Consider the following 24,420-nt stretch of genomic DNA (forward strand, 5'->3'; position numbering starts at 1 on the left):
ACAAGTAGGAATTAAACAGTATACAGCCGACGTCGAGCTTGGTCCTACAACGATAGGATTGGCAATGTCGATCCCATATACACTTATCTCTCTACTCCGTAGGCAAGATCCGACATATGTAGTCAGTACGAGTAAACGACATAACATGGTCAGAGCTTCACAGCGACCCTTCCCTAATCTTTCGCTTTAGGTACAGATGAGAAAAGTCATTATTATTATTATAGAACCAGCTGGTACCGTCTCCATGCTCGTCTCCTTGACCCATAAATCTTCCCCTTTGTACATTCAGCATCTGTCTTTTGGCTTGCTGCTTATTGCTTCTTTACGATGCTCCCTCCTGATCCATTTCATTCCCTACTGCCCAGTACTTTTCTTCTATCATATCTTCTCACCCTCCTCCAGGAGACCATCATTCCACGGTCTCAAGGAGAATGGAAAGCAGATTCGGCTGAGTGATTTCAGCGGCTACGAGGTTCCCTATAGCCAATCTTTCAGTTCTGATGACTTGAAAGATAAAAAATGTTTCTGATCGTGCATGGTTCGCTATCCGAATGATAACTACTCTCCCAGTCCCATTGGGAAGAGGTCGTGGGCTGACATGGGAACAGCCACTCGCAGCCTGAAACTATCATACCGACGCTGCATTCCTTGCGAACAAATGACAATGTAAGTGCGTCGTCACTCGTTGGGCTAACATATTTTAGGAAAGACACCATTGTTGTCGCTAGACATCATACGTGCTATCGTGCTATGCTGTGCTGTGTATTCAAGAGTCCATTTCCTCTTGTTGAGATGGGTCTTTGGCATTGGTCATAAGACCATGTTGTCAAGAGTTAGAGGCGCGGGCAGCGGGCAGATCAAGGTCCTTGTGGACTCGGTTGGACGGCCCGTCGACGTTTGCCGTTGCTTCGCTAACCTTGACCAGGGGCTTGATTCTCAGTTGAAGATCTTGGGAGCCATTACGGAGTAGATTGGTTAAACCTAGAATCCTTCAACAGCCTAACGGCGTGTTACAATGTAACTAAGGAGTTAGGGTAACTTATGCATACGATTGTTGAAGATCCTCCAATTACTACATGTGGCGCAGTGCTTAAGAATGGGGGCCATGTTTCATTCAGCCTGGTGGTGATTGTGTTCTCGAGACCGTGGATTTTCGCTATTATTACATCTTCTGTTTCTGTCCTTTGCCCTTGCCTTGGTGTGATTGATGTCTTTTTGCTCTTTTTCGCCTCAGGACTTGCCGGCAGTTAAATGCAGATGAGCAGCAGTCGTGACGTTGTTATTGAAATCGATCAAGGTGACACCAGCCCACCATCGGACCCAGTGTCTGCCACAAAACTGGATACCGGCGTTGAAGTTACTTCAACACCTACGGTTGACAACACTAAAGAGGTACCATGTGTGTGGAAGTTGATAGAGATCGGTGAGAACGAACATGGCGAGTGGGAGCACAGCGAAACCAGCGTGCCTGAGGAAAATGTGCTCAAAATCGTGGAAGCGGCTTTGAGCGATCTTGAGAACGGCACCACACCAAAGAGGAGAACGTTTTGCGCCATCAGTATCGATCCTTTTCGAAAGGAGGCTTCAGACAGTCTGGGAGAGGACATTGCTAAATGTTTCGGTGGTTCGTGGCCCGACACGAGCAATCGCTTGACATTGTTCCACCGTCTGCCGCCGCGGCTTCAACATGAAGGAGATACACTCAAAATCAATCAAACCAATGTCTATCGAATTGGGTCTCTCGCTGCGGACATCCACATGGCCTGTTCTGATCATTCACCAGCAACATTCGCCTACATCTGGTCATGCGTCGAAGCCGACAGGTGGATTTACGAGACTGCTCCTGATCTGCTCAATGACATCAAGTCACACAAGTCCATGGCCCGTCATCCTATGCTCCTCCTCCAGCTGGCGTGCAAACAAATGATTGAAGAGGCCCTGGCAATCTTGCGGGTCGCCTTCAACGATGTGGATCAGGCTGCTCTCGTGACCGAGTTTCGCCATCGTCGACACGACACCACTGGGAGAGATCTGTCCGAGATTGATCTGAGCGAATTCTCCGCAGAGGTGTCAGGTATGGCCATCAACATCGCCCAATTTGGAAACTCACTAGACGAGTTGCTCGAACTCGCCAACTGCATAATTTCTGAATGTACACGCCTCGACACTCTGGTCGATGTTGACGCTGAGACCACAGTCAAGGGACAGATGTCGTGGACTGCAACCAACAATTTTGTGCAGCAAAATGCCGTCTGCTTGGTCCGCAAAGCCAAGTCAGCACGATCAGAGTCCAACGCCTGGCAACATACGGCCTCGATCATGGTGCAAGGCCTTTTCAACCTGATTGCGCAGCGGGATCAGAATCAAAACATCCGCATTGCCAACGACACACAGATCCTGGCTCGAGAGTCCAAAAGGGATAGTACTGCCATGAAAGCCATTGCTTTTGTGACCATGATCTTCTTGCCTGGAACTTTTCTCAGTTCGGTATTTTCCATGAACCTGTTTGAGTGGGACGCCCCTCATTCGTCCGACGTGGTCAATCATCGAATGTGGGTCTATTGGGCGGTTGCAGTCCCTCTGACGATTATGGTGGTGGTTTTTTACCTGCTCTGGGAGAAGTATATGATGAAGATGTACCAAAAGAGTGTCAAGCCAAAAGAGGACAAGAAACGGAGCAGTGGAGAACAAGAGGACGAGAACGAGAACGAAAAAGAAGACGGAGATGACGAAACTGAGAACGACGATAACAAGAGTGAAAATGACAAGGCTAGTATCAAGACGGCCAAGAGTCGACGGAAGTCTGTGGATTCTGTGCATGCAGGTAAAGATAAGGCGGAGATCAACACCATACGTGGTAATGAGAGCCTTACAGCTTTGACGATGACAAGAAGAGGCACCAATTTGTCGACTTGGTCTCAATATTCAAAGCTTGGGAAAAAGCGAACACGGACGGACTAATACGTCAAATCAGAGGGAGGTAGCGAGGTTAGACTAGAGGGACATATGTTGATGGTTGAATCGTTGACTCGTGTGCAGAATACTATCCATGAGGCTCTCATGTTGGCATGTAGACACGTAGGTACATTAGTATGTGGTCATCAAGGAAGAAAGTTGAATACATGTGACCGAGCGGAGCGGAAATCCATAGACGGCCAATGCCAATGCCAAGACTGCGTCACCCTCTTTACGCGAAAGTTCGCGTCACCAGCCTCGGAGACGCGCCCAGAAAATGACCATCGTCTTTTGTCTTCACAACCACAAGCCAGTATAGAAGTTCACTCTCAACACAACACTTTCGATCCCTCGCTCACTGCGAGCAGTCGATCTCGCCATGTCTGAGGATTTCAAAACTCATCTGGCCACCGAAATCCTGTCCGAGCAACGAACCATCACCTATCGAAATGTCTCCCGCGCCCTCAAAGTCCATGTCAATGCAGCCAAATGCATGCTGTATGACTTCTACACTTTCCAGACTGGCAAAAAGCCTGGTTCTGTTTATGCCACATATCTCCTGTGCGGAGTGAAGAAGCGAAATGCCGCCCCAGTCAAGACAAATGGAATAGCCAACGGGCATAATGGTCCAGTGGTTGATTTCCACGATGACGATGACGAACCTATCCCTTCGAGTCCACCTCCATTTACAAGTTCCATGCTCGAGCCTAGTCAGCAAAGTAGTCAAGCCGCCGGAGATGATCAAGACGTGGTCCAAGTTCCTTTGCGGGTAGTGACGCTGGTTCGAGAAGAATCATTGGACACAGTCAGAGCGGAATATGAGACTGTTACTTCATTACACATCTACAGTCTTTCGCCAGGCCGGATACAAGACTTGGTCGCGTTGACTGATGTTGGCCGGGGCCTTTTTACCGATTTCTTTACCAAGCAAGACCCACTTGAACACAACAAGTTCTATGGTGTGATACAAAATCCTCATGTTCGGCGTCGAACGGGTAAAAGACCTATTGTTCCCAGTGGCCCGCCTTCCAAGTTTCAGCCGGTGAAAGAGGAACCGAAGAAGTCCAACAGCATTTTTCCGACGAAGACGACTGCCGCATCTTCCACCAAGGAAGAACCCGCCGAAACAACAACATCCAAACCTACCTCGCAAGACACCACCTCCTCAACCCAAACCGCCACAAAACCTGCCCTCAAACGCGACTCCTCAGACCTATTCAAGGCCTTTGCCAAACAATCCCAGTCGAAACCCAAGTCTTCTCTATCTCGTGACGAACCCCAGGATTCTGACGCCAAGATGTCGGATGCACCAACAACAGACGCAGATGAAGGGGAGTCGGAGGATGAAGCGCTCTTCCTCGACACAGGTACCCGCAAAGCTGGGACGAGGAAACGACTGAGTGATGCCAAACGAGAGCGTGATGATAAAGCAGCCAAATTGCGAAAGATGATGGACAGCGACGATGAAAACCAGGCAGCGGTACCCGATGTCAAAAAGACAAGCGATACCAAGGCTGATGTTCCCCAACAAGACCTTAAAGCCGAAGACGACGGGGAGGCAGTGGCATGGTCCGACTCGGATACGGAGAAGAAGACGCAGAAGCCTAAGGTAGAAGACCAGCCGACGGCAGCCCCGACTGTGTCAGGACCTCGAAGAAGACGTGGGAAGCGCAAGGTTATGAAGAAGCGCACTACAAAGGATGAAGAAGGCTATCTGGTCACCAAAGAGGAGGCAGTTTGGGAGAGTTTCAGTGAGGATGAACCCGAACCCGCCCCGTCTAAGCCAGCCCCTGCCACCGTCAAGCCTGCTTTTGGCAAGTCTACACAAAGCCAGAGCCAAAGTCAAGGCAAGGCAGGGCCCAAGAAGGGAATGGCAGGGGCCAAGTCAGGCAGTATCATGAGCTTCTTTGGAAAGAAGGCTTAAGATGAGAAAGGTCTGCAAAAGGGTTATATGCTTGATGGTTCTTGGTTCATATATCTTTCATGACCTATGCTGTAGGTTTAGATGACACTATGCACAAAAAAGTTCTTGAATAGCAAGGGACATACTCGGTGATGAAGTATCATGGTATACGGTGTGTCAGCGCAGGCGCCCATCACGTGCTGATAGGGGTTTATCAAATGCACGTGAGGATCATCCCTCTCCAAACCAGTCACTGCGACTTCATCTCCTTTCTCCAACAATGTGTAAACATTCTTCCATTTCAAGTCCATCTGTTTGCGGCTCACCGCAGCCCAGGTAAGAAATGCGCACAGCTATTCTCTGGAGCCATTTTCTTGTCCTGCTGGCACATTTGGGCCCAACATGTGCCGATGATACCCCTCAAGAGCCCGCCCTGGTCGTGAACCGACACGATGGCCAGCGAGACCGATTTGGCCTCTGCCCTGACTACACCAATTACGCCCACCATATCCATAAACCTCTGAGCAAAGGCCCGTTGCAGCTCCCATTCCAAAGACCACATCCTCAATGCAGACTGTTCTCCTCCCCTGCTGTCGAAAAAGTCATCGAAGACCTCTTTCCCTCCTTCAAAGATCCTGACCTCGCACAAATCTTCCGCAATGCCTTTCCCAATACCCTCGACACCACTGTCCTATGGCACGTTGACGGTGTCGAGTCTCATGCTCAATCCACACACTCGGTTCCCACCCGAGCTCAATGGTCCGGTGCGCAATCGTTCATTGTCACTGGAGACATCAATGCAGAATGGCTGCGCGATTCTACCAATCAGCTAGCTCAATATCAACCCCTTGCAAAGTCCGCTCCAGAGATATCAAGACTCCTCCTCGGTGCCATAAATACTCAGGCTGAATTCGTCATAGCAAGTCCTTACTGCAATGCATTCCAACCCCCAGACCCTTCTCATCTGACGCCCGTTCCCACTGGTCAAGAAGATATTGTTCACCCTGCTTATGAACCTTCGGTCGTCTTCGAATGCAAATACGAGTTAGACAGTCTTGCCAACTTCCTGTCCCTCTCTAACCAGTACCACAACTCGACGGGCTCTCTCGAGTTCATCACCCCTCGATGGTACACCGCCTTGAACGCCGTGCTCCATGTTTTGAATGCTCAGTCTCAACCGACTTTCAATCCGGGGACTGGCTTGTATCAACGCAATGAGTACACTTTCTCTCGTTCAACGAGAGCAGGCACAGAGACTCTCAACCTAGATGGAATTGGCAACCCTCTGGCTGCAGGCACAGGACTCATCCGTTCTGCCTTCCGTCCCTCTGACGACGCCACCACCTTTGGCTTCCTTATCCCAGCAAATGCATTCATGTCGGTCGAGCTGGCACGTACCGCTAATGTACTCCGTGCAGCCGCAAAAGACTCAAAAACAACCGCTTCCGATGCTGAAATGATCAACCAGGTGGCTGCCGACCTTGACCAACGGTCCGAGGCCATTAAAGCAGGGATTTACGAGCATGCCGTGATCAAGCATTCCAAGTATGGCGATGTCTTTGCGTATGAGGTTGATGGCTACGGCTCTCATCTTCTCATGGACGATGCCAACGTCCCTTCGCTGCTCTCGCTGCCTATGCTTGGTTTCGTCGACGCATCCAGCGAAATATACCAAAACACCCGTCGTATGATCCTCAGTCGATCGAACCCTTACTATTTATCCGGCAAGAAATTTTCTGGCATTGGTGGTCCACACATTGGTCTTAGAAATGCCTGGCCCATGAGCGTACTGATTCAGGCCGTCACTAGCACCGATGATGACGAAATCATGGACTGCCTGAACCGAGTCAGGGATGTCAGTGTTCTTGGCCTCATCAATGAGAGTGTGGATGTCATTCGTGGGGTTAAGCCAGGTGGTGATGGCATGACCCGCAGTTGGTTTGCTTGGGCCAACAGTGTTTTTGCCCAGACAATACTATCATTGATAGAGAAAAAACCATCATTAATCTTGAACACCGACGAAGCGGGAAAAAGGAAATATGTCCTTGGACAGGGTTGGACAGGATGACGGACCCGGGCGGTCTATCCTTATTGAAGAAGATGCATTCTTCCTAAAAGATCAATCATATCGCTGAGCCACCAGCATTATCCCTACACCTCTCTCAGACGCTCATCAATGCCTTGAGTCTGTTCGTTGCTGCTCGAAGACTGACACTTGCGTTTGGCGCCAGCCCTTCAAACCCATGCGGCACTCCAGGGTAGAGATGAAACTCCGTCTCAATATTCTCCGCAGCCAAGCGTCCAGCAAACGCCAAATCTTCGTCGCGGAAATAATCCAAAGATCCCACATCAATATACGTTGGCGGCAAGCCCTTCAAACTAGGCGCTCGCGCCGGCGCTGCATAATACGAGACATCCGCACCTGGATCCCCAGCTTTATCTTTCCCCAGCAACGCCGACCAACCCGTGATATTATCTTCAACTTGCCAGAAAGCCAGGGGTTCCATCGCAGTGTTGAGCTTATTGTTCCGGTCATCCAACATCGGATAGACCAGGAGTTGTTTCGCCAGCGGCGGAGAAAGACCCTCGTCACGAGCCTTGAGGGCCACCCCGGCCGCAATGCCGCCTCCGGCACTTTCACCCATGACGATGATACGGGCGGGATCGACGTTGAATTTCGAGGCATTCTGATGAAGCCAGAGTAGACCGGCATACGAATCGTCCACCAGGGTGGTGGCCGTGACTGCCGGTGCGAGACGATAGTCGACACTGAAAAACGGAATTGAACTCATCCCCACGTATCGCGCAATCGCTTTTCCAACTTCCTGTGGTGAACCTTGGAACATTCCACCGCCGTGGACGTGCAATACTGCAGCGGTTGGTGAGGTTGAGGTTGAGGTTGTGGTTGTATCGCTATCTTTTTTCTTCCGAAATACATGCACGGGGACCTGATGTCCATCCTCGGCTGTTGTATGGTGGATTTCACTTTCGACATCAGGTTCTTCAGGGATTTGAGACATGATTAAGCCGACAAAGGCACTAATATTAGGAATGCGTGCCTCTAGGTCATGTATTTTCGGTTTTTCTCTTCCTGCCAGAGCAGGCAGAAATGGTTCAAGCGCCTTTGCGAACTCGGCGTCATATTTGAGTGTATATGTCGTCGTCGTCATATTGGCTTTCTGTTTTCTGTTTCCGTTGCTTTGAGGAGAGTGAGTGCGAGATATATATATCCTAGGTATAATCAAAATGATATCACCCCAAAAGCGAACAACACAACATCTTCTTCATTCCAGGCAGAAGGGAGGATTGATCTAATTTATATCCATTCTATCTATCCACCCTATAAGGCGGCTTGCTTACATATTCTGTACTCAGGAAGAACCAATCGAAGCAAGAGGACGAGAGGACGAGAGGACGAGAGGGTCGAGGCGCCAGAGCTGAGAGCTAAAGCCACAGATGCCGAGACTCGGAGGTTCCGACTGGTACTCCGTGAAACTCACTCAAGTACGTACTCCGGAGGTAACCACAAGTTGGGGGAGATAGGCTAGGACACAGCCGAACCAGCCGTCTACCGCAATCCCAAAGTCGATCTAAGTTAGGATATGATGGGCTGCCTGTTCCATTAATTCAAGTCAGAACTTGAAAGCCTGATGCACTAAGTAAGTAAAGTAGTACGTACGTAAGGACCATGGTTGCCTAAGGATTTACTGTAGTTTGAGAGTGAAAAGCAACCGTGCGAGCCTTAAAGGCAGAATCTTACCACTTTTTCTCCACAACTTTTCCTTAGTTGATCCTTTGAAATCTATCATACGTACATAAGGACATACTCGTAGTTAAGAAATTCCTATATTCATGCTCATGCTCATGCTCATGCTCGCCGAGCCCAGGCCGACCCCGTCCAGTCCAGCCAATCTAGTACCCTAACTCCCCAGCTTGTACGCTCGTATATTCGTCTATCCGTCTATCCGGACATCTGCCTCTGATGGGAGTTTGTCGTGCTGTGGGTCGACGGATGGGGACTCTGGAGTATTGGACTTGGATTTGTATGTGCAGTGACTAGATGGAGTTCTCTAGCTCTTGATTCATCCAAGGGTTCCTTTGCTATAGTTTGTCTCAAAACACTGACAGTGACTACCTATTGATTGTTGTAAAATGGTTGCCCATGGTAATGTTATGACATTGAATGTCTACCTTTAGGTATATAATAAAGCATATTCAACGCCCCACCTCATCCGAGTATTCTACAACTTCGATCGAATCCCCTCGAGTCGAAACTTAACATCCTTGAGTGCCTTGGTTGTTGGCTTCCAATCGTCGAATTGCGCCAGTAACTCCTGTGCCTCGTTCTGCAATTCTGTCTTGACATAATCCTCCTCCAAGATTCCTCGCATGGCAAAAGGTAAAATATAAGGGTTTCCTGCCGAGCTGGTGGTCGGTCTTCTAGTAACTGGTATCTCTTTCATCGTCGTGGTCTCCAACGCAAATTGGATGGCAAGATCATATACGCTGTCGTCTTCGTAAATTCGTGAATGCCCTTCTCCTGAGTACAAGCTGCCAGCCAGAGGGGGTGACAATTCTCGGATCAGTCCATGGTCTGGAACCCCAACATTCCGCAACTTCATTGCGAATCCCACTAGGTGCGAGAGAAAGTTGGGTGCATGGATGCGGCCGTCCACAAACACTGCTCGGTATATGTGAGGGTGTGTAATGGGCGCGAAGATGGATGATTCCATCGACACTAATTGATCATCAATGCTGCCGACAAAAGTCAGTCGGACTCCATGCGTCAGGACCTCCTCGATTGCTGCTTGATAATCAAGTGAGACCTTGCTGTTGCTGTCGGAAAATTCGAACAGCTCTCCCGCAGATCCACTGATCCAACGAGACTTGTACTCGGGGAACGGGCCCATGTTCACTCCAGCCATGGCGCAAATCCCAACGCGGGCACCAGTGATGCATCCAAAGGCGATAAGTTTAGCCACAAGCATTATCGCCACCGGAACACCTTGACTGTGACAGGCGATCATGACAAAGTCCGCCTTTCGAATTTCATCGATCCAGTTGAGAAGCAATTTCCAAAGCAGTTCAACCCGTTCGGAGATTCTGCCTTCGCCTTCGAGGGCTGCACTCTTGACTTCGCACTCATATCCCCGGCTACGAGTCCACCGTTTGATAGCTGATGCGGCCATGTCAGCAAACTTGATTGATGTTCCCGTGGGCTGTCCTAGTACTGATCGAATAAGGGGAGCCGGAAAGTACCCGTGGACCCCAATGGCGAGTGCGTTGGATATTCGCGGTGGATCTTTAACCAGATGAAGATGTTTGAAACCTGTCTCTCTCGTATAATATAGGAGTCTTGCAAGTTGTTGCAGTATAGTGGGACTCTCCTGCGGACTCAGTGTATCTCTGAATGCTGGCAATAAGAGATTTGGTGTCTCTTTCTTGGACGGTGCGGGTGAGCCGGTTCTAGGTGTTTCAACTTGTACTGGTTCTCTTGCCTTTGCCGTCGCATTCGATGATTCAGCCTTGGCTGTCGCGCCTGTCTGCTTTACGTTCTTTGGTTTCACGACCGGAACAGATTTCACATCCTTTGTCTGCGGATTGTCGCCGCTGCCCTTGACCGACTGACCTTTGTCTTCTGCAGTCTTGGGGGGCTTCTCTTTCTTGGTGGACTCTTCCTGTGATGGTTTGAGAACAGGCTTCTGACCTTCCGGAAGACTAATTGAAGCTCGCTTGGGCTTTGCCTGAGAAGGTGTATCCGAGATTGCAAGTTCACCGAGGTGCGGCGTGCTTTCTGATTTGGAGTGACCATGCTGATTCCGGTCTCGTGACCAGAACACCCAGCCAGATGACTTGGATGCGTCTCCAGGGAGTGGTGGAGGGGGTGACGTTTCCAAAGAAGATGCCTGTGAGGCAGCTTTGGAAGCTGGAGGCTCTGGTATTTTGAGAGATTGGGTTCGTTTGTCTGCAGCTTCAGGTGGCTTGTTAGAGTCTTTGGGGGGGTCCTCCTTCGTTATGGTCTGCGAAGGGGTTGGAACAGGCTCAGCAGGAGTTTCGCCACCCCACATCTGATACCAATTTCGCTTGCTGGGGGTTGGTTGTGGTTTTGAATCCTCTGGACTGGATTTGGTTCCCTCATTTTGGGTAGGACTTTGTTCAGTGATAATCGGAGGTTCTTTTGTATCGTCTGCGGGTGTCTTCGAATCAGGAGGTATCTCTTTGGCTGGTTTTGTCTGAGGTGACTCAGGGTTCTGAGCATCGCGTCTCGAGAGCCAGGTCAGCCATCCTGTTTGACCGTCTTGTGCTTGCCGAGTACCCTGAAGCAATGCCTGATCCGAAGGTCCATGGGTTTCGGGTGATCCTGTCGGTGGCGGGTTTCCAGGTCCTTGATGGTTATCTATGTTATCAATCTTCATGTCATTCGATGGCTCCTCCTTAGATGATACAGAGTTTCCAGCCTGTAATTTTGCCTGTTCTTCATGCCTGGGACTCTCGGGGACAGCGTTGACAATTGTAGTGGCGGTATCGGCGGGGAGAGAGCGATTAGAGCTGTTGGGAGGGGATTTGCCCAGAGTCATGGCTAGTGAAGGCGATCTCTTAGTTTTGACTCTGTCCTTGACGACAATAGCAGCCTCTTGTGCAACATTTGTGGCGGATGACACGCTTTCGCGGGCGATCTCGGTAAGCGGTGGAGCCTTGCGAGGCCATGTTCGACTGAAGAAGGACTGTGTTGAAGGTGAGTTGTTTGTCGAGACAAAGCGGGAATCTCCTACCGAACGAGACTCTTCTTTGGGGGTGGGAGGCGGAACAGGTTGACTTGGACCTGATGGGGGATTTGGAGGTAGTGGAGATTGGGAAGACTGTGGACGGGGAGCGTTCTGAGGCTGTTGCGTTGGATTGGTCTTTTGGCGCTTCAATGGTCTTCCGGGCGCCATGAGCCCTGTTGAGAAGACTTACAGCCGGTCGAACGTGTCAAAAGCAACGACCAGATGTGTTTGGGAGTGTAGATAATGGTGCAGGTCTGTTGTCATGAGAATGAGGGGAGGCTGACGACGTTGAAGGTGAGGCAATCAGGACTCCATGTGTCGGTGGCCTGTGTTGGTGGGCTGGAAGTGGCACGCTGGTGATGGGATGGGATGGGTTGGATTGGATTGGATTGGATTGAACGCAGGCACCGACGTCACCTCTTTCGGAATAACGTTGCCCCACTCTCCGAACCTCTGGTTGATAACAATTGGAGGCAGGCACGCAGGCACGCAGGCACGCAGGGACTGCAGGCCATCACTCACAAAAGTCCGATTCCCCTCCAAAAAAAATGTTACCCATCCTGACATCGACTTCAATACCATGAGAACGCACGATTAGAACAGAACAAAACATTTCGGGCACTTCCAGTGGTTCTATCAAAAATGGCAAAGACAGCAAAAGCCAAACAAAATCCTAAAGGTATACTCTACACACAATCTTCCCTCTGTACCCATGCCACTTTTCTAACCAGTATGCCTCATAGCCAACCCACGATCTCGAGCTGCAAAGAGAGCCACTTCTCCCTCTATAAACACCGACAAATCACTCAAAGACGGTCCTCGAGCCTCCGACGCCACGCCCATGTTATCTGCCAAACCCTACGCAGGAATCACCAAGGCCAAAAAGAAACAGAAACAGTTAACTCGTGGACAGCGCAAAAGGCAAGAGAGAGGATTAGACCGGGCTGTGGTCGTGCAAGATCAATTGGTCAAGAAAGTCGGAGATGCGCAGAAGCGACAGAAGAAAATCCGCGAGAGAGCAGGACTGTGGGAAGACACCAATGGACGGATCAATCCCTTTGACAAATTGGCCAGCAATGCATTTGCTGAAGAAAACAATGATGACCATGGCGGATCGTGGGAGGATGAAGAGATGGACGAAGTCCAAGACGGCACTACCGATGTGAAAATTGTGAACGGTGTCAAACTGCCTGCCTCAGCCGCTATAACACAGCTGGTTGTGGTCGATCGAACTGCCTCTGGTCATAATACCGACACCGATAATGACCTGGACAACATCACCTGAATGACCTGGCGCCCTAGTCGAACCCCTCGTTCTCGATCATTTTCGCGGTCTCAACTGAGTGATCATCCTCTCAATCTCGACAAGCTGCTGTCCATTCGCCTTGTCACGAAGCAGTTCCAGCGCATTCAAATCTTTGGACTTGACCGCTTCTTCGCCTGCTTTGGAAATCAGTCCACACTTGACCCACATCTCAATCCGCTCAGATGGCTGTAGGTTGGTGCACTTCGGTATGAAAGATGCGGCCAGGCGGGTATTTCCAGCTCCAAGGACTTCATTATAGAACGGCTGGGCAGAAACGGTCAGCATGTCCAACAGCCAGCTCTCTTACACAGACGACACTTACCTCCCATCCAATTGGAGATTTCTTGTTCTTACCAACCTCCTCCAATTCGCCCCAGAGGCGAGCCGCTGTCAACGCCCGAAGACGGATCCACCACCACGTTTTCTCCGGCACCTTGAAGTCGCCCTGGACTTTGACCGCCCTCTTGCTGTAACCTGACTTAATCAGGCGAAACATGGTCTCGTTGACACTAAGACCAACATAACTCCCACTACCGTCGGAGACGTCCTTGTCAAATGCCTCTTGCATCTTGACTAGTTGTGTCGCTTCCGTCAATCCTTTAGAGTGCATCAATGCTGTGGGATCCTTTGCATCCGTCATTATTCTGAGCGCAAGTCTAAGCTTGTCGATGATCGCTTGTACTTGGGGCTGTTGCATTGCTTCTTCCAAGAGCAGGTTGGATCCTTCCACAGGTCGGTCGTCCTGATAATAAAGGTCCTTCAGTAACTCCTTGTCTTGTGCTCTTGCTGAACTTTCCACGAGCGCCGCAGCGACAGGCCTTTCACTGACCGTCCGGAAAAAAGCGGCCAGCGGGTATTTTTTCTTGAGTTGTAAGAGCACAAAATAGACCAGGTCTGTGTCGCCAGACTCGATAGCTTTGTTCAACGCAATCTCGTCTTCTTCCATGTTGAGCAAGAGAGGCACCTGCTTCCCAGCTCTGGGTTCATGGTTTAATAGTGTTGTTGCAAGATGACTTCGTCCCTCGTCGTAAGCTGCTCTTGCGATGGTCTCAAAGGATATACCGTGCTTCCCACGCAGGCGTTCCACGACCGTCTCCCTGATGGCATCGTCGTCAGCGGACGAGCCCCGAACCTTTTGACTCGCCCAGTGGACGTAGATCTTGTTAAGTGGAAGATTCAAGAACTCGGACAACCTGATGGCCAGAAGGTACTCTCTTCTGCTGACCAGTCTAGCGATCAGTCTTTCTGGTGTCAGTCGCATATACTGCTCGTATGACATGTGCAGCCCAATGCGATAGTCTCGTACTGCGTTCAGAACCCGGAGATCTTCGCACATGTCAACAAATTCGTCGCTGCTGTAAAGGTCGAGGACTGATTTGCCGAATGACGCCGCCCTCAATAATTGTTTTTGTAAGGTCTGGTTGAATTCGTGGCCTGCTGCTCGGATACATGTTTCGACTGCTTCAGGTAGGCTGGGCTTGATCCGCTGGATATTTTCATCCGCCTTGGGCGACTTCTTCTCGAGCAATTCGATACAATCCATCAGGACTGACGCAGGAGAGGTCGACCCCAAACGGAATACCTCCTCCAATGGATCTGGGACCTTGTGTAGAAATTCGCAAGACTCGTTGGTGATGAGACGGACTCCGTCGATATCTGGGACCACATGAACCTGGTCGTCGTAGTAGTATTTGACAGCTGCTCCATCCGGCCCTACCATATGAACTTCATCTTCCCAAGCCAGGATCACCGAGTCATTACCACACCAATAGATCTGTGTTGGGGTGGTTTTTGCCTTTGAGTCATACTCTGAATACTTTTTCTGAAAGTCACTACCAACCACCCATACCTTGCCATCATCTGTAAATAATGCAGCGAATCGGCCATTCGGTGAAACGCTGACGTGTTTGAATGGTCCATCTGAGAGACCTCTATCTTCGGCCTCGGTGGCATCGACCACGTGAATCGTGTTGCCAATGGAGAGCAATACTTCGACCGACCGAGATAATGTATAGGCTGGTGGGATCAGCGACCATGAGTGAATCTCACCCTCGGGAGTAGGAGCGAGGAGCTTGGGTCGGGGTTCATCAAAAGAGGATACGGTGATCAAGGCGTTGTTGGAAAGTAGGGCGACAAATCCATGGGACCAGAATCTGCATGACTGGACCCCGTACTCTTCAGCACCATGGCCAAGGGAGAAGGGATTGAAGTCTCCATGTAGTCCGAAATAACAGTGAACGATACCATCTTCGGTCACGACAAGAAGCTTCTCGTCGTCTGACCAACCCAATCCTTTGATGGCACCTTTCTCCCAGTTGATATTACTGATAAGCTGACCAGAGGATGAATAAATGTCGATTGTTGGCTTGGTAGACTGGCCAGTGCGATAGCGTGCGACTTTAGACTTGTCCCTCCATAATGCTATCATGAGTCAGTCGCAGTAGTATCAATGTGGTCATCCTGAAAGGGTCAACATACCAAGAGCTCCGCCGTATGGTGCTCCCGCAACAAGGTAATTCCCAAGCTCGAGGTCAGGATCAAATATGGACTCGTATAGCTGGACCTTTTGGTAGAATTGATTTCCAATTTTCTCCCAGCCTGCCCTGGGATTAGTACTTGTCATTGGTAACGTGTTCCATAGATGGATGAAAAAGGGCGGAAAGTGGATGACCTGGTGACAAACAACAACCCAAGTGTAAGAGACACGGGCAGGCACGCCTGGCATCATCGTCACCTTCCGTCAATGGGCCTGTTGCTTGGCGTCACGGGACTTGTGTCTGTACTGTCCTCAAGGCGGCGAGAGGTCATGCTTCTACTCCGTAAGTACCTACCAGGTACTTACCTAAGCCAACGGCCTCCCCCAATCTCCAAGTAAAGCTAGGCGCTTATAGACACCAAATGGCACCCGGGATTGATGCGGCACATCAGTGGCGTAGTCGACACCAACCATCAACCTCATGCCATCGTTAACCAGATCTTCATCTCGATTCTTTACTGGCCCAACGACGCTCGTGATGCTTCCACAATGAGAACGCAAATTCCAGTTCGCATCGCCTACTACCATCAGAGCAAGTATGGACGACGTTGACGCCTTACTCGACCGCGTCCATGACCTCTCCGACCTGGAATTGGCTGTGTTGCTGAGTTTGATAGCCGACCAACATTGCTTAATTGAATCTGATGATGACATCCAGGACGATGTTGCCGCTGAACTTGGCTTGGTGAGCAAACTCTCATACTAAATGATGACTTAGGTCTCAAGTTGACTTTGCGCTCTCCTGCCAGATTGTATCGGATGTCTTTAAGTTCTCCCACATCATCCTAGAACGAGATGATCTACAGTCAGTGGACAAATTTGGTGAACTCATCCTAGATGAGCACACTGATTTCGAAGACACCATAAACGGTGGGGACAGTGGGTTCGACAGTGTACGCGTCTCAATCACAAGACCATTGGTGGCATTATTGACCATATTACAGAACAGCAACCTCCACACCCAAATAGCCGCCATCAATTTCAAAGGCAATGGCTCAAGTGTAGCATCACAGCAGAAACTAGACACTCGCAAAGTCGTCAACGTTATCATCGCCAAAGACTTCAATCTCGCTTCAGAAGCCATTCAAATCCAAATGCTCGAGGTACGGCCGTTCTCACTTCAACCTATGGCGCTGACCCCATTCCTAACTAACTAAACTCATCCCAGCTCATTCGGAGTAAACGCGTCTTCAGTCGCACTACCGTCCATGCAGCACCAAAGGAATTCCTATTTCTTCCTCTAGTCGCTACCTCTACTAAAGATGTCAAACTAACCAAACACCTGGTGAGCATTCCCTCTGTTGGGTTAATTAGCAATGATGGTTAAACTCATGACATTAGAATGATCGAATCTTCATCTCCCATCGCCACCAACTCGAAGATGGATTTCTCCACCTCGAGGAGCTTGACGCCCATGCTGAAGAACAAAACTTCGACCACACATTGGGGCGATCTCCCAGTGCAAGGAGCCAGCAAATGCTCTCGAATCGCCGGATCGATAGCTCGGTATGCGCTCCTTATCTATACCTTAGCCCGAACTGTATCGACACGGGCGGCACCAGCTTGTGATACTGATACTGATACGCCTCCTCATATTCATACTGACCACACATCCTTCAAGATGATCGAATATCTACGCGATCAAGGCCACCAAACCACCGTAACGACCGAAATCCGACGATATCTCCAAGATATAGTAGTATTCCTACGCATGGAAAGAAGCGTCGATGGCGGTATCTCACCATTTGCCACGACGCAACTGCTTTCACTAGCCAAGTATGTATATCCACAACAATGTAACAAAAAGTAGACACGATTTTTCCTAACCCTATTCAAAACCTGCAGATATCTGGCCCCCTTGCACGGCATACACTATGTCACCCCTTCGCTTGTGGCCTTGGCCGCCAGAAAAGTCTATTCGCATCGTATCATCATGGCTACTCCCCAGCGGGAACGAAGTACCCAGTATGGTACGAGTCTGGTTGCAGCACAGGAGATCCTCGAAGGTCTTGATCCTCAGAAAGTCATTGATAATGTCTTGGGATCGGTCCGTTGTCCGGCTTGATGCGACATCTGTCTATCTAGGGTTGCTCTCTTGCAGTGGCTTAGGTGGTTCAGACTTCCATCGCACAGGCCGTAACTGCAAGCAGCCTTGGATCGACCTTGATTGAAGTTCACTGGAACAAATCATTACTCTCCAGAGTCATGGGACATTTACCACGTGTCAGAACTGGTGTAATATACTAATTGTGACTAGGCTAGATGCATTAATCTAACATGTGGCAGACCAAAAGTGCTCAAATGGCATGAAACGCTCAAACCGTGCTTTTCCTCAGGCTCATGTGTCACCATGCCTACACTGGGTGCACAATGCATGAAGAGGCCAGCGATCGAGAAACAAAGCTTTGCCCATCAAATTTAAACGAACAGAGGTCACCAATTCCAAAAAGTGCCCTTTTCATCGTCAAGACGCTGATGCCTGACTTGCGTTGACAACCTCAGGAATGCCAGGAACCACTGGGTGTCGGGCTTCCGTTCTTCCAGCACTTCCATCAAACACAAAAGGGCCAGCGTTATTCCTAGGCGTCAATGGTCCTTCTCCTGCCGGCGTGTGATCGATATCGGGTGTCTGCGTCCTCGTTCGCTGCTGGTCTAGTTGAACATGGGAATCATCTGGTTCTAGCCGCTCGGGAAGATCAATGTTACCATTCATGGCCTGTACCTCGGGAGAGACCGGGTTTGTGGCTTGTCGGCGAGCAAGAAGACCACTCCCGCGCATGGACGTGGGAGAATTGGACAATTCATTCGCGACAGCAGGTGGGGAGTTGGGATTTTGTGTGAGACCGTTAGATAAAGAGGTCCGCAATGCGTCGATAGAGGTAGCCGTGGCCGGCAAGGCCGCTTCTGGGGGTTCTGTGGCTTGTCCATCCGCGGATGCATCCTCCGTTTCGGTCGTATCAACGTTGTTTGAAGCATTGACTGCCGCTAGACGATCCGAATCATCCTCATTACCATCCATCCATTCATCGATGTCGGACTGAGCAACATCCACATCCGCTGCGAGATCTGAATATGCTCTGCAATTGGGACACTGGAATTGGGGATATGTGCTATTTCTGCCTTCCAACATCGGCCGAATGCATTTGTAATGCCATACATGAGCACAGGGGGCGACAAAAAGTGCTTGACAGGGCTACAGCGCCGGTTAGATACGGGTCTGCGAGGTCATATTCAAGGAGACATACCAGGACTGATCCCAGGCAAATACAACACTCGCTGCTGTTTGCATCGGCAGATGGTTCATCCTTTGCCAAGCTCTGCAATTGTTGATGACGGCTCTTACTGCCCAGGCGTTAGCATGTAGACATAGTCCAGTTCGGGAGAGAACGCACTTGAAAGTATTTGGCTTCTTCTGCCATGATCGATTGCATTCAACCCTGATCTTGACGCAACGGAAAATCATCTCCTCACCCCCACGGAAATCGATCCCAAGTTGGACAATATCGCCATCCTTGATAGGGAATAATCTTGACTCTGTGTTTGGCTGGCTGAGCCGTATATGGTTGAGAAAGGTTCCAGAGGAGCTGGCCACATCCTTGATCTGCCACTGGCCATCGACAAAGGAGAACTCGCAGTGCTTGCGACTCACCACCTTGGACTTGAAGCCTACCGGAGCATCCGAAGGGGCAGAAGGGTTCGCGTTGGGGACTCCCTCTCGTTCTGAGTAGCGTCCCACTCGAATAATGGAGCTTTCACTGGGCAATGTGCGTGATATTGGGCTAAAGGTCAGCGACGGCCTTCCATTCCGTGCCTCCTGATGAGAATGTAATCGGATTGCAGGTAGTTGAGGCTTGCTTTCGGACTCGGTATTCGTTCCAGGTGTTCTGCCTGATTGGGTTCTTGGATTGGCAGGCCTTGCGGCTTGCTCGACAGCTTCTGTGGTTGAGGAGGACGTTTGAAGATGCCCGGCAGTTGTGTGTCTGCGTAGAGTAGAAGTTCTTTGTCTTGCCATACTGTCCTCGCCTGTATCGGTAGATGTGGTGTTGTGGGCAGGTTGCGCAAGAGAGGAATTCGGGCCTAGCCTGCTTGTCGCAGGGCTAGTGGGGGAGTGGAGGTTTTCCAGGGAAGATGCGGAAACACCTCCTCGATCGCCGAGGGGGCTCGTGGGTTCGTCCGGACGAGAATTGCTACGATGCCTTGTTGTGAGAACCGACCGGTGAGAACGGCTGTCGCTATTATGGCTGAGGGATCGTTGGAAGTAGTGTCTCGGAGAACGGGAAGGTTCGTTGGGAGAAGTGTTGCCTGATCGAGAATGGGAGAAGGCACGAAAATAACTGAGGCCACGGCGCCTGGAGCTCGTTCTATGTAAATCTGCACCTGCTGGTGAGGTGGCAGGCACAGGTGGAGAGATCATGGGATCGAAGATGTTGTTGATGTTGGAACGTAGTCAAAGTTTCGAGTGTGGGTGACAAATGCCAGGGGGTCGATGTCGATGTCCGCTGCCACAATAATGGGGCAGCGCAGTTCCGCGTGGCACTGAAACAGCTAGTTGGGTGTTTGGGGGGTGAATCAGCACCTAAAAGTGGGAGTGTTAGGGGCTTGAGGAGTAGAAGATAGGCACCCAAATTGATTTGACGGGTGACCAGTGGCCGTTGCGCCTGGAACTTATTGAGGGGCTCAGGGGTGACGCTGCGGCGTTGGTTGGTGCCCAGTCCGGAGGTCTCGGTTGATTGCACAACCGAGGGTGTAGACACAATTGCACGAAATCCCAGACAAAACGCGCACACGTCCTCGATCCCTGAGTGGTCTAGAAGTAGTCCTGCAAGGGGTACTGTTATCCTGGAGGAAGAGAGACTCTATGTGTCTATCTCTCTGAAACCCTGCAGAGCTCGAAAGATGGCTCAGTGGCTGATTTGGCGGTCTGATTTGGCACCTGGAGAAGCGAACGTTCGAAGTCTGGGGACTTCGGATGGCGGAGATTCTCAGCCGATTAATGGATATCAAATCCAGGTACCGGACCCAGTATCTTGGGCGACTGAATGGACTACAAGTTGAGGACGTTGAGAAGCTTGACTTGACAAACAACTTAAGAAGTGAAAATGAGATATCCTGGTTCTTTAGGTCCGGGTGTGCCTTGGGAAAGCCGCCGTCCGGTAAATGTCAGGTCGAGCCGCCAGAGATATGTAGGTGGCTTATCCCTCAAACAGACACATGACGATGTCATCGAGCATCAAGCCGAAGCTAAGGTTCAATCCTCGCTATGCCCCAGTTGTATGTCTAGCTTCAACAGTGATCTTTGCTAGATGTGGAGTCAAGCCTACAAACTAGATGCTATCGTCCGCACCAAGATCAACACGGCCTAACAATATTGAGCTTCAACTGCATGGACTAGAGCATATCACTGATCACTACTGATGTGAGGTTTTGCAAGAAGCCAAGGGCCCAGCCGGCTGGCTGCGGCATGTTGCTTGGACATACGTATGCCTAGTAATTATGCCTAGTAATGGGCTACGAACCTCCATAACCACGAGGGCGGGTTGACACCTTCGTAATCGTGGAGGCACGTGTCGTACCATAAGTACTCCGTGCGCATATCTCGAGCATGAATGGAACTAACCGAAAACGATAACTTGCCGCTGCTTCAACAAATTCTTGTTCGGCATTTCTATTCTTCCGCCACAGGGCTGCACCTTTATGGCTTTGCAATTTATCCTCCATCTCCGTCTAATTTCTTCTTCTTGACCATCTTTGAGCCTTCCACACACCAGTTGCTATTTGTCGCAAGTTAGTAGACAGCATGCGGTCCGTAGCTGTCAAAGCCTTGCGAAATGCAAGACTAGCCGCGCAATCGTCCAAGCCACTGCAACGTTCTTATGCCACCGTCCGCGACCCAAATCAACGAGTAGGTCCAAGGCATCGCAAGATACAGAGCTGTTACTGATTCATGTTGAAAGGACCCTGCTGAACTAGATCACATTACTACCTTACCAAATGGCATCCGAGTTGCTACCGAATCGCTCCCCGGACCCTTCTCCGGCGTGGGCGTTTATATCGATGCAGGCTCCAGACACGAAGACGAATCGTTGAGAGGAGTTAGTCACATTGTCGATAGATTGGCGTTCAAATCCACAAAATCAAGAGCTGCCGACCAGATGATCGAGTCTCTAGAATCGTTAGGTGGAAATGTCCAGTGCGCATCGTCCCGAGAAGCATTGATGTATCAATCCGCAACATTCAACTCGGCCGTGCCAAACACAATTGCTCTCCTCGCCGAAACGATCCGTGACCCGCTAATTACCGAAGAAGAAGTCGAACAGCAATTACAAACAGCCGATTATGAGATCCAAGAAATCTGGTCAAAACCGGATCTGATAATACCAGAATTGATGCACATGGCGGCGTACAAGGACAATACGTTGGGGCATCCACTTTTATGTCCCAAGGAGCGACTACCCTATATCACGAGAGGCCTTGTTGGCAAATATCGAGCTCAATTTTATCGACCTGAGAGGATTGTTGTGGCTTTCGCGGGCGTCGAGCACGACCTGGCCGTTCGATTGACAGAGAAATATTTTGGAGACATGAGTCCTGATGTAGGACCATCACTGCCAGAGATCCAGACACAGGCTGCAGATACCTCATCTCCTGCCACACTGCAAGCCAGCCAGGCTGCGTCAAGTTCCAGTAAACCCAACAACAAAATCCTGGGTTCCAACAACTTTTCCACTTCTGCACCACACCAAGCCACCGTTTCGCCTTTGGATTCCTCGCTGCTTCAGCCTGCTCCCTCTTCACTTCTCACACAGCCATCTCATTACACCGGTGGTTATCTCGCCCTTCCTGTACTCCCTCTGCCACAGAACAATCTGTCTATCCCACTTTCACATGTACACATTGGATTTGAAGCACTGCCCATCTCATCAGATGACATCTACGCTCAAGCCACCCTACAGACTTTACTCGGAGGAGGCGGGTCTTTCTCGGCTGGTGGACCAGGGAAAGGCATGTATTCACGACTTTACACAAATGTTCTCAATCAACACGGATGGGTTGAAAGCTGTGTGGCTTTCAACCACAGTTATACAGACAGCGGGTTATTTGGTGTTGCTGCCGCTTGCGAGCCTGGCAGAGTTGGCCACATGGTCGATGTCATCTGTCGAGAGTTGCAATCGCTCACCCTCGACCATGGATTTGCTAGTCTTCAACTTGCCGAAGTTAACCGGGCTAAGAATCAACTGCGCTTCAGCTTGCTGATGAATCTGGAGTCCCGCTTGGTTGAACTCGAAGATCTTGGTCGACAGGTCCAAGTGCATGGACGAAAGGTCGGAGTGAAAGAGATGTGTGACAAAATCGATGCTTTGACGGTGGCCGATCTGAGGCGAGTGGCCAAACAGATCTTTGGTGGCAAGGTTGATAACAGGGGCCATGGGACTGGGGCACCGACGGTGGTCATTCAAGAAGGCGAGCCGGCAAACGGCTGGACAACCAAGCCAGTCGTCTGGGAGGATATTCAGTCAAGGATAGCTCGATGGAAGTTGGGTAGACTGTGAGGAGTGACCCATCATAGTCAGGTATGTATATCTGTCACTGTACCAATAATATGACTGTGCAAGTCCAATTCATCTCTTGACAAGTTGAGGTTCTATCTATACATGACACCGGCCTCAGAGGTCAAGTCACCATCTTGTGACGGACCAAGATCGCTGACGGAAAACGCAACAATGGCATGAGGCTGGTCTGGCACAGATCCGGCCGCACTTGCTACTCAAACGAGGCTGAATGACCTTGTGACTGCCTCTCACAATTGTCAAAAGGCCGCATCTTCCGTCGGCAGGCACAGCTGGCTCCCGCTGGTGACAATGACGATGACAATGACTGATGGCTCCTGCCATTGCCATCAACTCCTCCGCAATGACAAGGGCTGGACCGTTTGTCAATCACTCTGAATCCATCAAACCAAACATATTGGGTGGCACACAACGTACCTCGAATCTGATCGCGATCGTTCGTTGTTGCATAAATATCTTGCATTCAATCTTGCCGACATTGTCATTTCTCTTCTCTCTCGCCCTCGCCCACATCTCTCTCCACCGCGTTAACCCAATCGCTCCCATGATGATCAAATCGGTCACCTCTCCAATCCAATATACCCCAGTTATCCAGAATCCCCTATACCGACCTTTTGAGGGTCTTGATAAGAAAGTCCAATTGAAGCCGCTTGAGAGGCTACCGTGCGAAGCGCATCTCTCTTGGAAATTCGAGGCAGATCCATTTCAGCAGTATATCTTGCAAGCTCCAAGCTGCCTTAGCAGCACCACAATCACCGCCACTAGCGCAACAACTTCACAAGGCTCAGTCTCTGTGAAATCAGAGACTCCGATCTGTGACCTGCTCGTGGCACGAGGAATCCTGCCCAATCGACCTGTACGGCGTGTGAACCACAAGGAAACACAGGATGGACAACACTCCAAAAGCTGCTCCAGAAATGGAATTCACCGAGTGATCATGCAATTACGGATTGAAGAGTTGGTGCGCAAAATAGCCGAACAGAAAGCCACATTCCCAAGACCGGATGAGGGCCGCTATTTGTCCTACCAAGACTATAAACGTATCATCGACTGGGTTCCACCTCCGCCAGCAGGTGCCGCCTTGTCCAATCAAGACTTTGGACGCAATATGGCCTAGATTGCCTTCATGACGGGCGAACAGTCAAGTCGCGAGTCTAAGTGTCGTTGTCTGGGGATTGGAGTTTGAACGGTGTGTTGTGGTGTGTTGTGGTGTGGTGTATACGCTATTGGGTTGGGGTTTCTCTGTCTGAATATTGGCACGGCATCAGCACCGGGGTTGAGGGTTTTGGGTGCAGTTATCTACATAGGTCATGTTCTTTTGACGGCATGAAGTCCGGATCCTCATCCTTGAAAACCAACCAGTTCACTGTGACTACCATTGACCG

General features: G+C 50.2%; 10 protein-coding genes across 11 annotated transcripts; 6 read left to right on the plus strand and 4 right to left on the minus strand.

Moving 5' to 3' along the window:
• Window positions 1-1,257: 1,257 nt before the first annotated feature.
• On the plus strand, window positions 1,258-3,076 carry PV10_04528 (uncharacterized protein; the record flags this gene model as incomplete). The annotated part of the gene is made up of 1 exon (XM_016369090.1): window positions 1,258-3,076. One exon carries the CDS (start codon window positions 1,258-1,260, stop codon window positions 2,959-2,961), a length of 1,704 nt encoding a protein of 567 aa, XP_016224878.1. The 3' UTR covers window positions 2,962-3,076.
• A 2,125-nt stretch (window positions 3,077-5,201) lies between these two features.
• PV10_04529 (uncharacterized protein) lies at window positions 5,202-7,923 on the plus strand (the record flags this gene model as incomplete). The annotated part of the gene is made up of 1 exon (XM_016369091.1): window positions 5,202-7,923. One exon carries the CDS (start codon window positions 5,202-5,204, stop codon window positions 6,924-6,926), a length of 1,725 nt encoding a protein of 574 aa, XP_016224879.1. The 3' UTR covers window positions 6,927-7,923.
• PV10_04530 (uncharacterized protein) lies at window positions 6,859-8,133 on the minus strand. The gene has a single exon (XM_016369092.1). It carries the CDS (start codon window positions 8,026-8,028, stop codon window positions 7,021-7,023), a length of 1,008 nt encoding a protein of 335 aa, XP_016224880.1. The 5' UTR covers window positions 8,029-8,133; the 3' UTR covers window positions 6,859-7,020.
• Window positions 8,134-9,021: 888 nt separating this feature from the next.
• PV10_04531 (uncharacterized protein) lies at window positions 9,022-11,960 on the minus strand. Its single transcript, XM_016369093.1, has one exon. It carries the CDS (start codon window positions 11,791-11,793, stop codon window positions 9,100-9,102), a length of 2,694 nt encoding a protein of 897 aa, XP_016224881.1. The 5' UTR covers window positions 11,794-11,960; the 3' UTR covers window positions 9,022-9,099.
• Window positions 11,961-12,144: 184 nt separating this feature from the next.
• PV10_04532 (uncharacterized protein) lies at window positions 12,145-13,857 on the plus strand. The gene is made up of 2 exons (XM_016369094.1): window positions 12,145-12,304; window positions 12,369-13,857. The coding sequence occupies exons 1-2, from the start codon at window positions 12,268-12,270 to the stop codon at window positions 12,908-12,910; spliced, it is 579 nt and encodes a 192-aa protein (XP_016224882.1). The 5' UTR covers window positions 12,145-12,267; the 3' UTR covers window positions 12,911-13,857.
• PV10_04533 (uncharacterized protein) lies at window positions 12,228-15,614 on the minus strand. The gene is made up of 3 exons (XM_016369095.1): window positions 15,410-15,614; window positions 13,254-15,352; window positions 12,228-13,195 (listed from the first exon to the last, which is right to left on the minus strand). Exons 1-3 carry the CDS (start codon window positions 15,552-15,554, stop codon window positions 12,947-12,949), a joined length of 2,493 nt encoding a protein of 830 aa, XP_016224883.1. The 5' UTR covers window positions 15,555-15,614; the 3' UTR covers window positions 12,228-12,946.
• Window positions 15,615-15,856: 242 nt separating this feature from the next.
• Window positions 15,857-18,859, plus strand: PV10_04534. 2 transcript variants are annotated; one of them, XM_016369097.1, is made up of 8 exons: window positions 15,857-16,152; window positions 16,217-16,360; window positions 16,412-16,570; window positions 16,636-16,752; window positions 16,809-16,973; window positions 17,089-17,243; window positions 17,313-17,702; window positions 17,754-18,859. In XM_016369097.1, the coding sequence occupies exons 1-7, from the start codon at window positions 16,006-16,008 to the stop codon at window positions 17,530-17,532; spliced, it is 1,107 nt and encodes a 368-aa protein (XP_016224885.1). In that variant the 5' UTR covers window positions 15,857-16,005; the 3' UTR covers window positions 17,533-17,702; window positions 17,754-18,859. The 2 variants fall into 2 exon arrangements, with proteins under 2 accessions (XP_016224885.1, XP_016224884.1); XM_016369096.1 differs by having other exon boundaries at window positions 17,313-18,859.
• Window positions 17,685-20,180, minus strand: PV10_04535 (uncharacterized protein). The gene is made up of 3 exons (XM_016369098.1): window positions 18,860-20,180; window positions 18,713-18,809; window positions 17,685-18,660 (listed from the first exon to the last, which is right to left on the minus strand). Exons 1-3 carry the CDS (start codon window positions 19,879-19,881, stop codon window positions 17,932-17,934), a joined length of 1,848 nt encoding a protein of 615 aa, XP_016224886.1. The 5' UTR covers window positions 19,882-20,180; the 3' UTR covers window positions 17,685-17,931.
• Window positions 20,181-21,151: 971 nt separating this feature from the next.
• Window positions 21,152-23,262, plus strand: PV10_04536 (uncharacterized protein). Its single transcript, XM_016369099.1, has 2 exons — window positions 21,152-21,369; window positions 21,422-23,262. Exons 1-2 carry the CDS (start codon window positions 21,265-21,267, stop codon window positions 23,015-23,017), a joined length of 1,701 nt encoding a protein of 566 aa, XP_016224887.1. The 5' UTR covers window positions 21,152-21,264; the 3' UTR covers window positions 23,018-23,262.
• A 320-nt stretch (window positions 23,263-23,582) lies between these two features.
• Window positions 23,583-24,152, plus strand: PV10_04537 (uncharacterized protein; the record flags this gene model as incomplete). The annotated part of the gene is made up of 1 exon (XM_016369100.1): window positions 23,583-24,152. One exon carries the CDS (start codon window positions 23,583-23,585, stop codon window positions 24,150-24,152), a length of 570 nt encoding a protein of 189 aa, XP_016224888.1.
• Between the last annotated feature and the right edge of the window lie 268 nt (window positions 24,153-24,420).

This window comes from Exophiala mesophila, assembly GCF_000836275.1.
Source record: "Exophiala mesophila strain CBS 40295 unplaced genomic scaffold supercont1.3, whole genome shotgun sequence".
Classification (NCBI taxonomy): domain Eukaryota; kingdom Fungi; phylum Ascomycota; class Eurotiomycetes; order Chaetothyriales; family Herpotrichiellaceae; genus Exophiala; species Exophiala mesophila.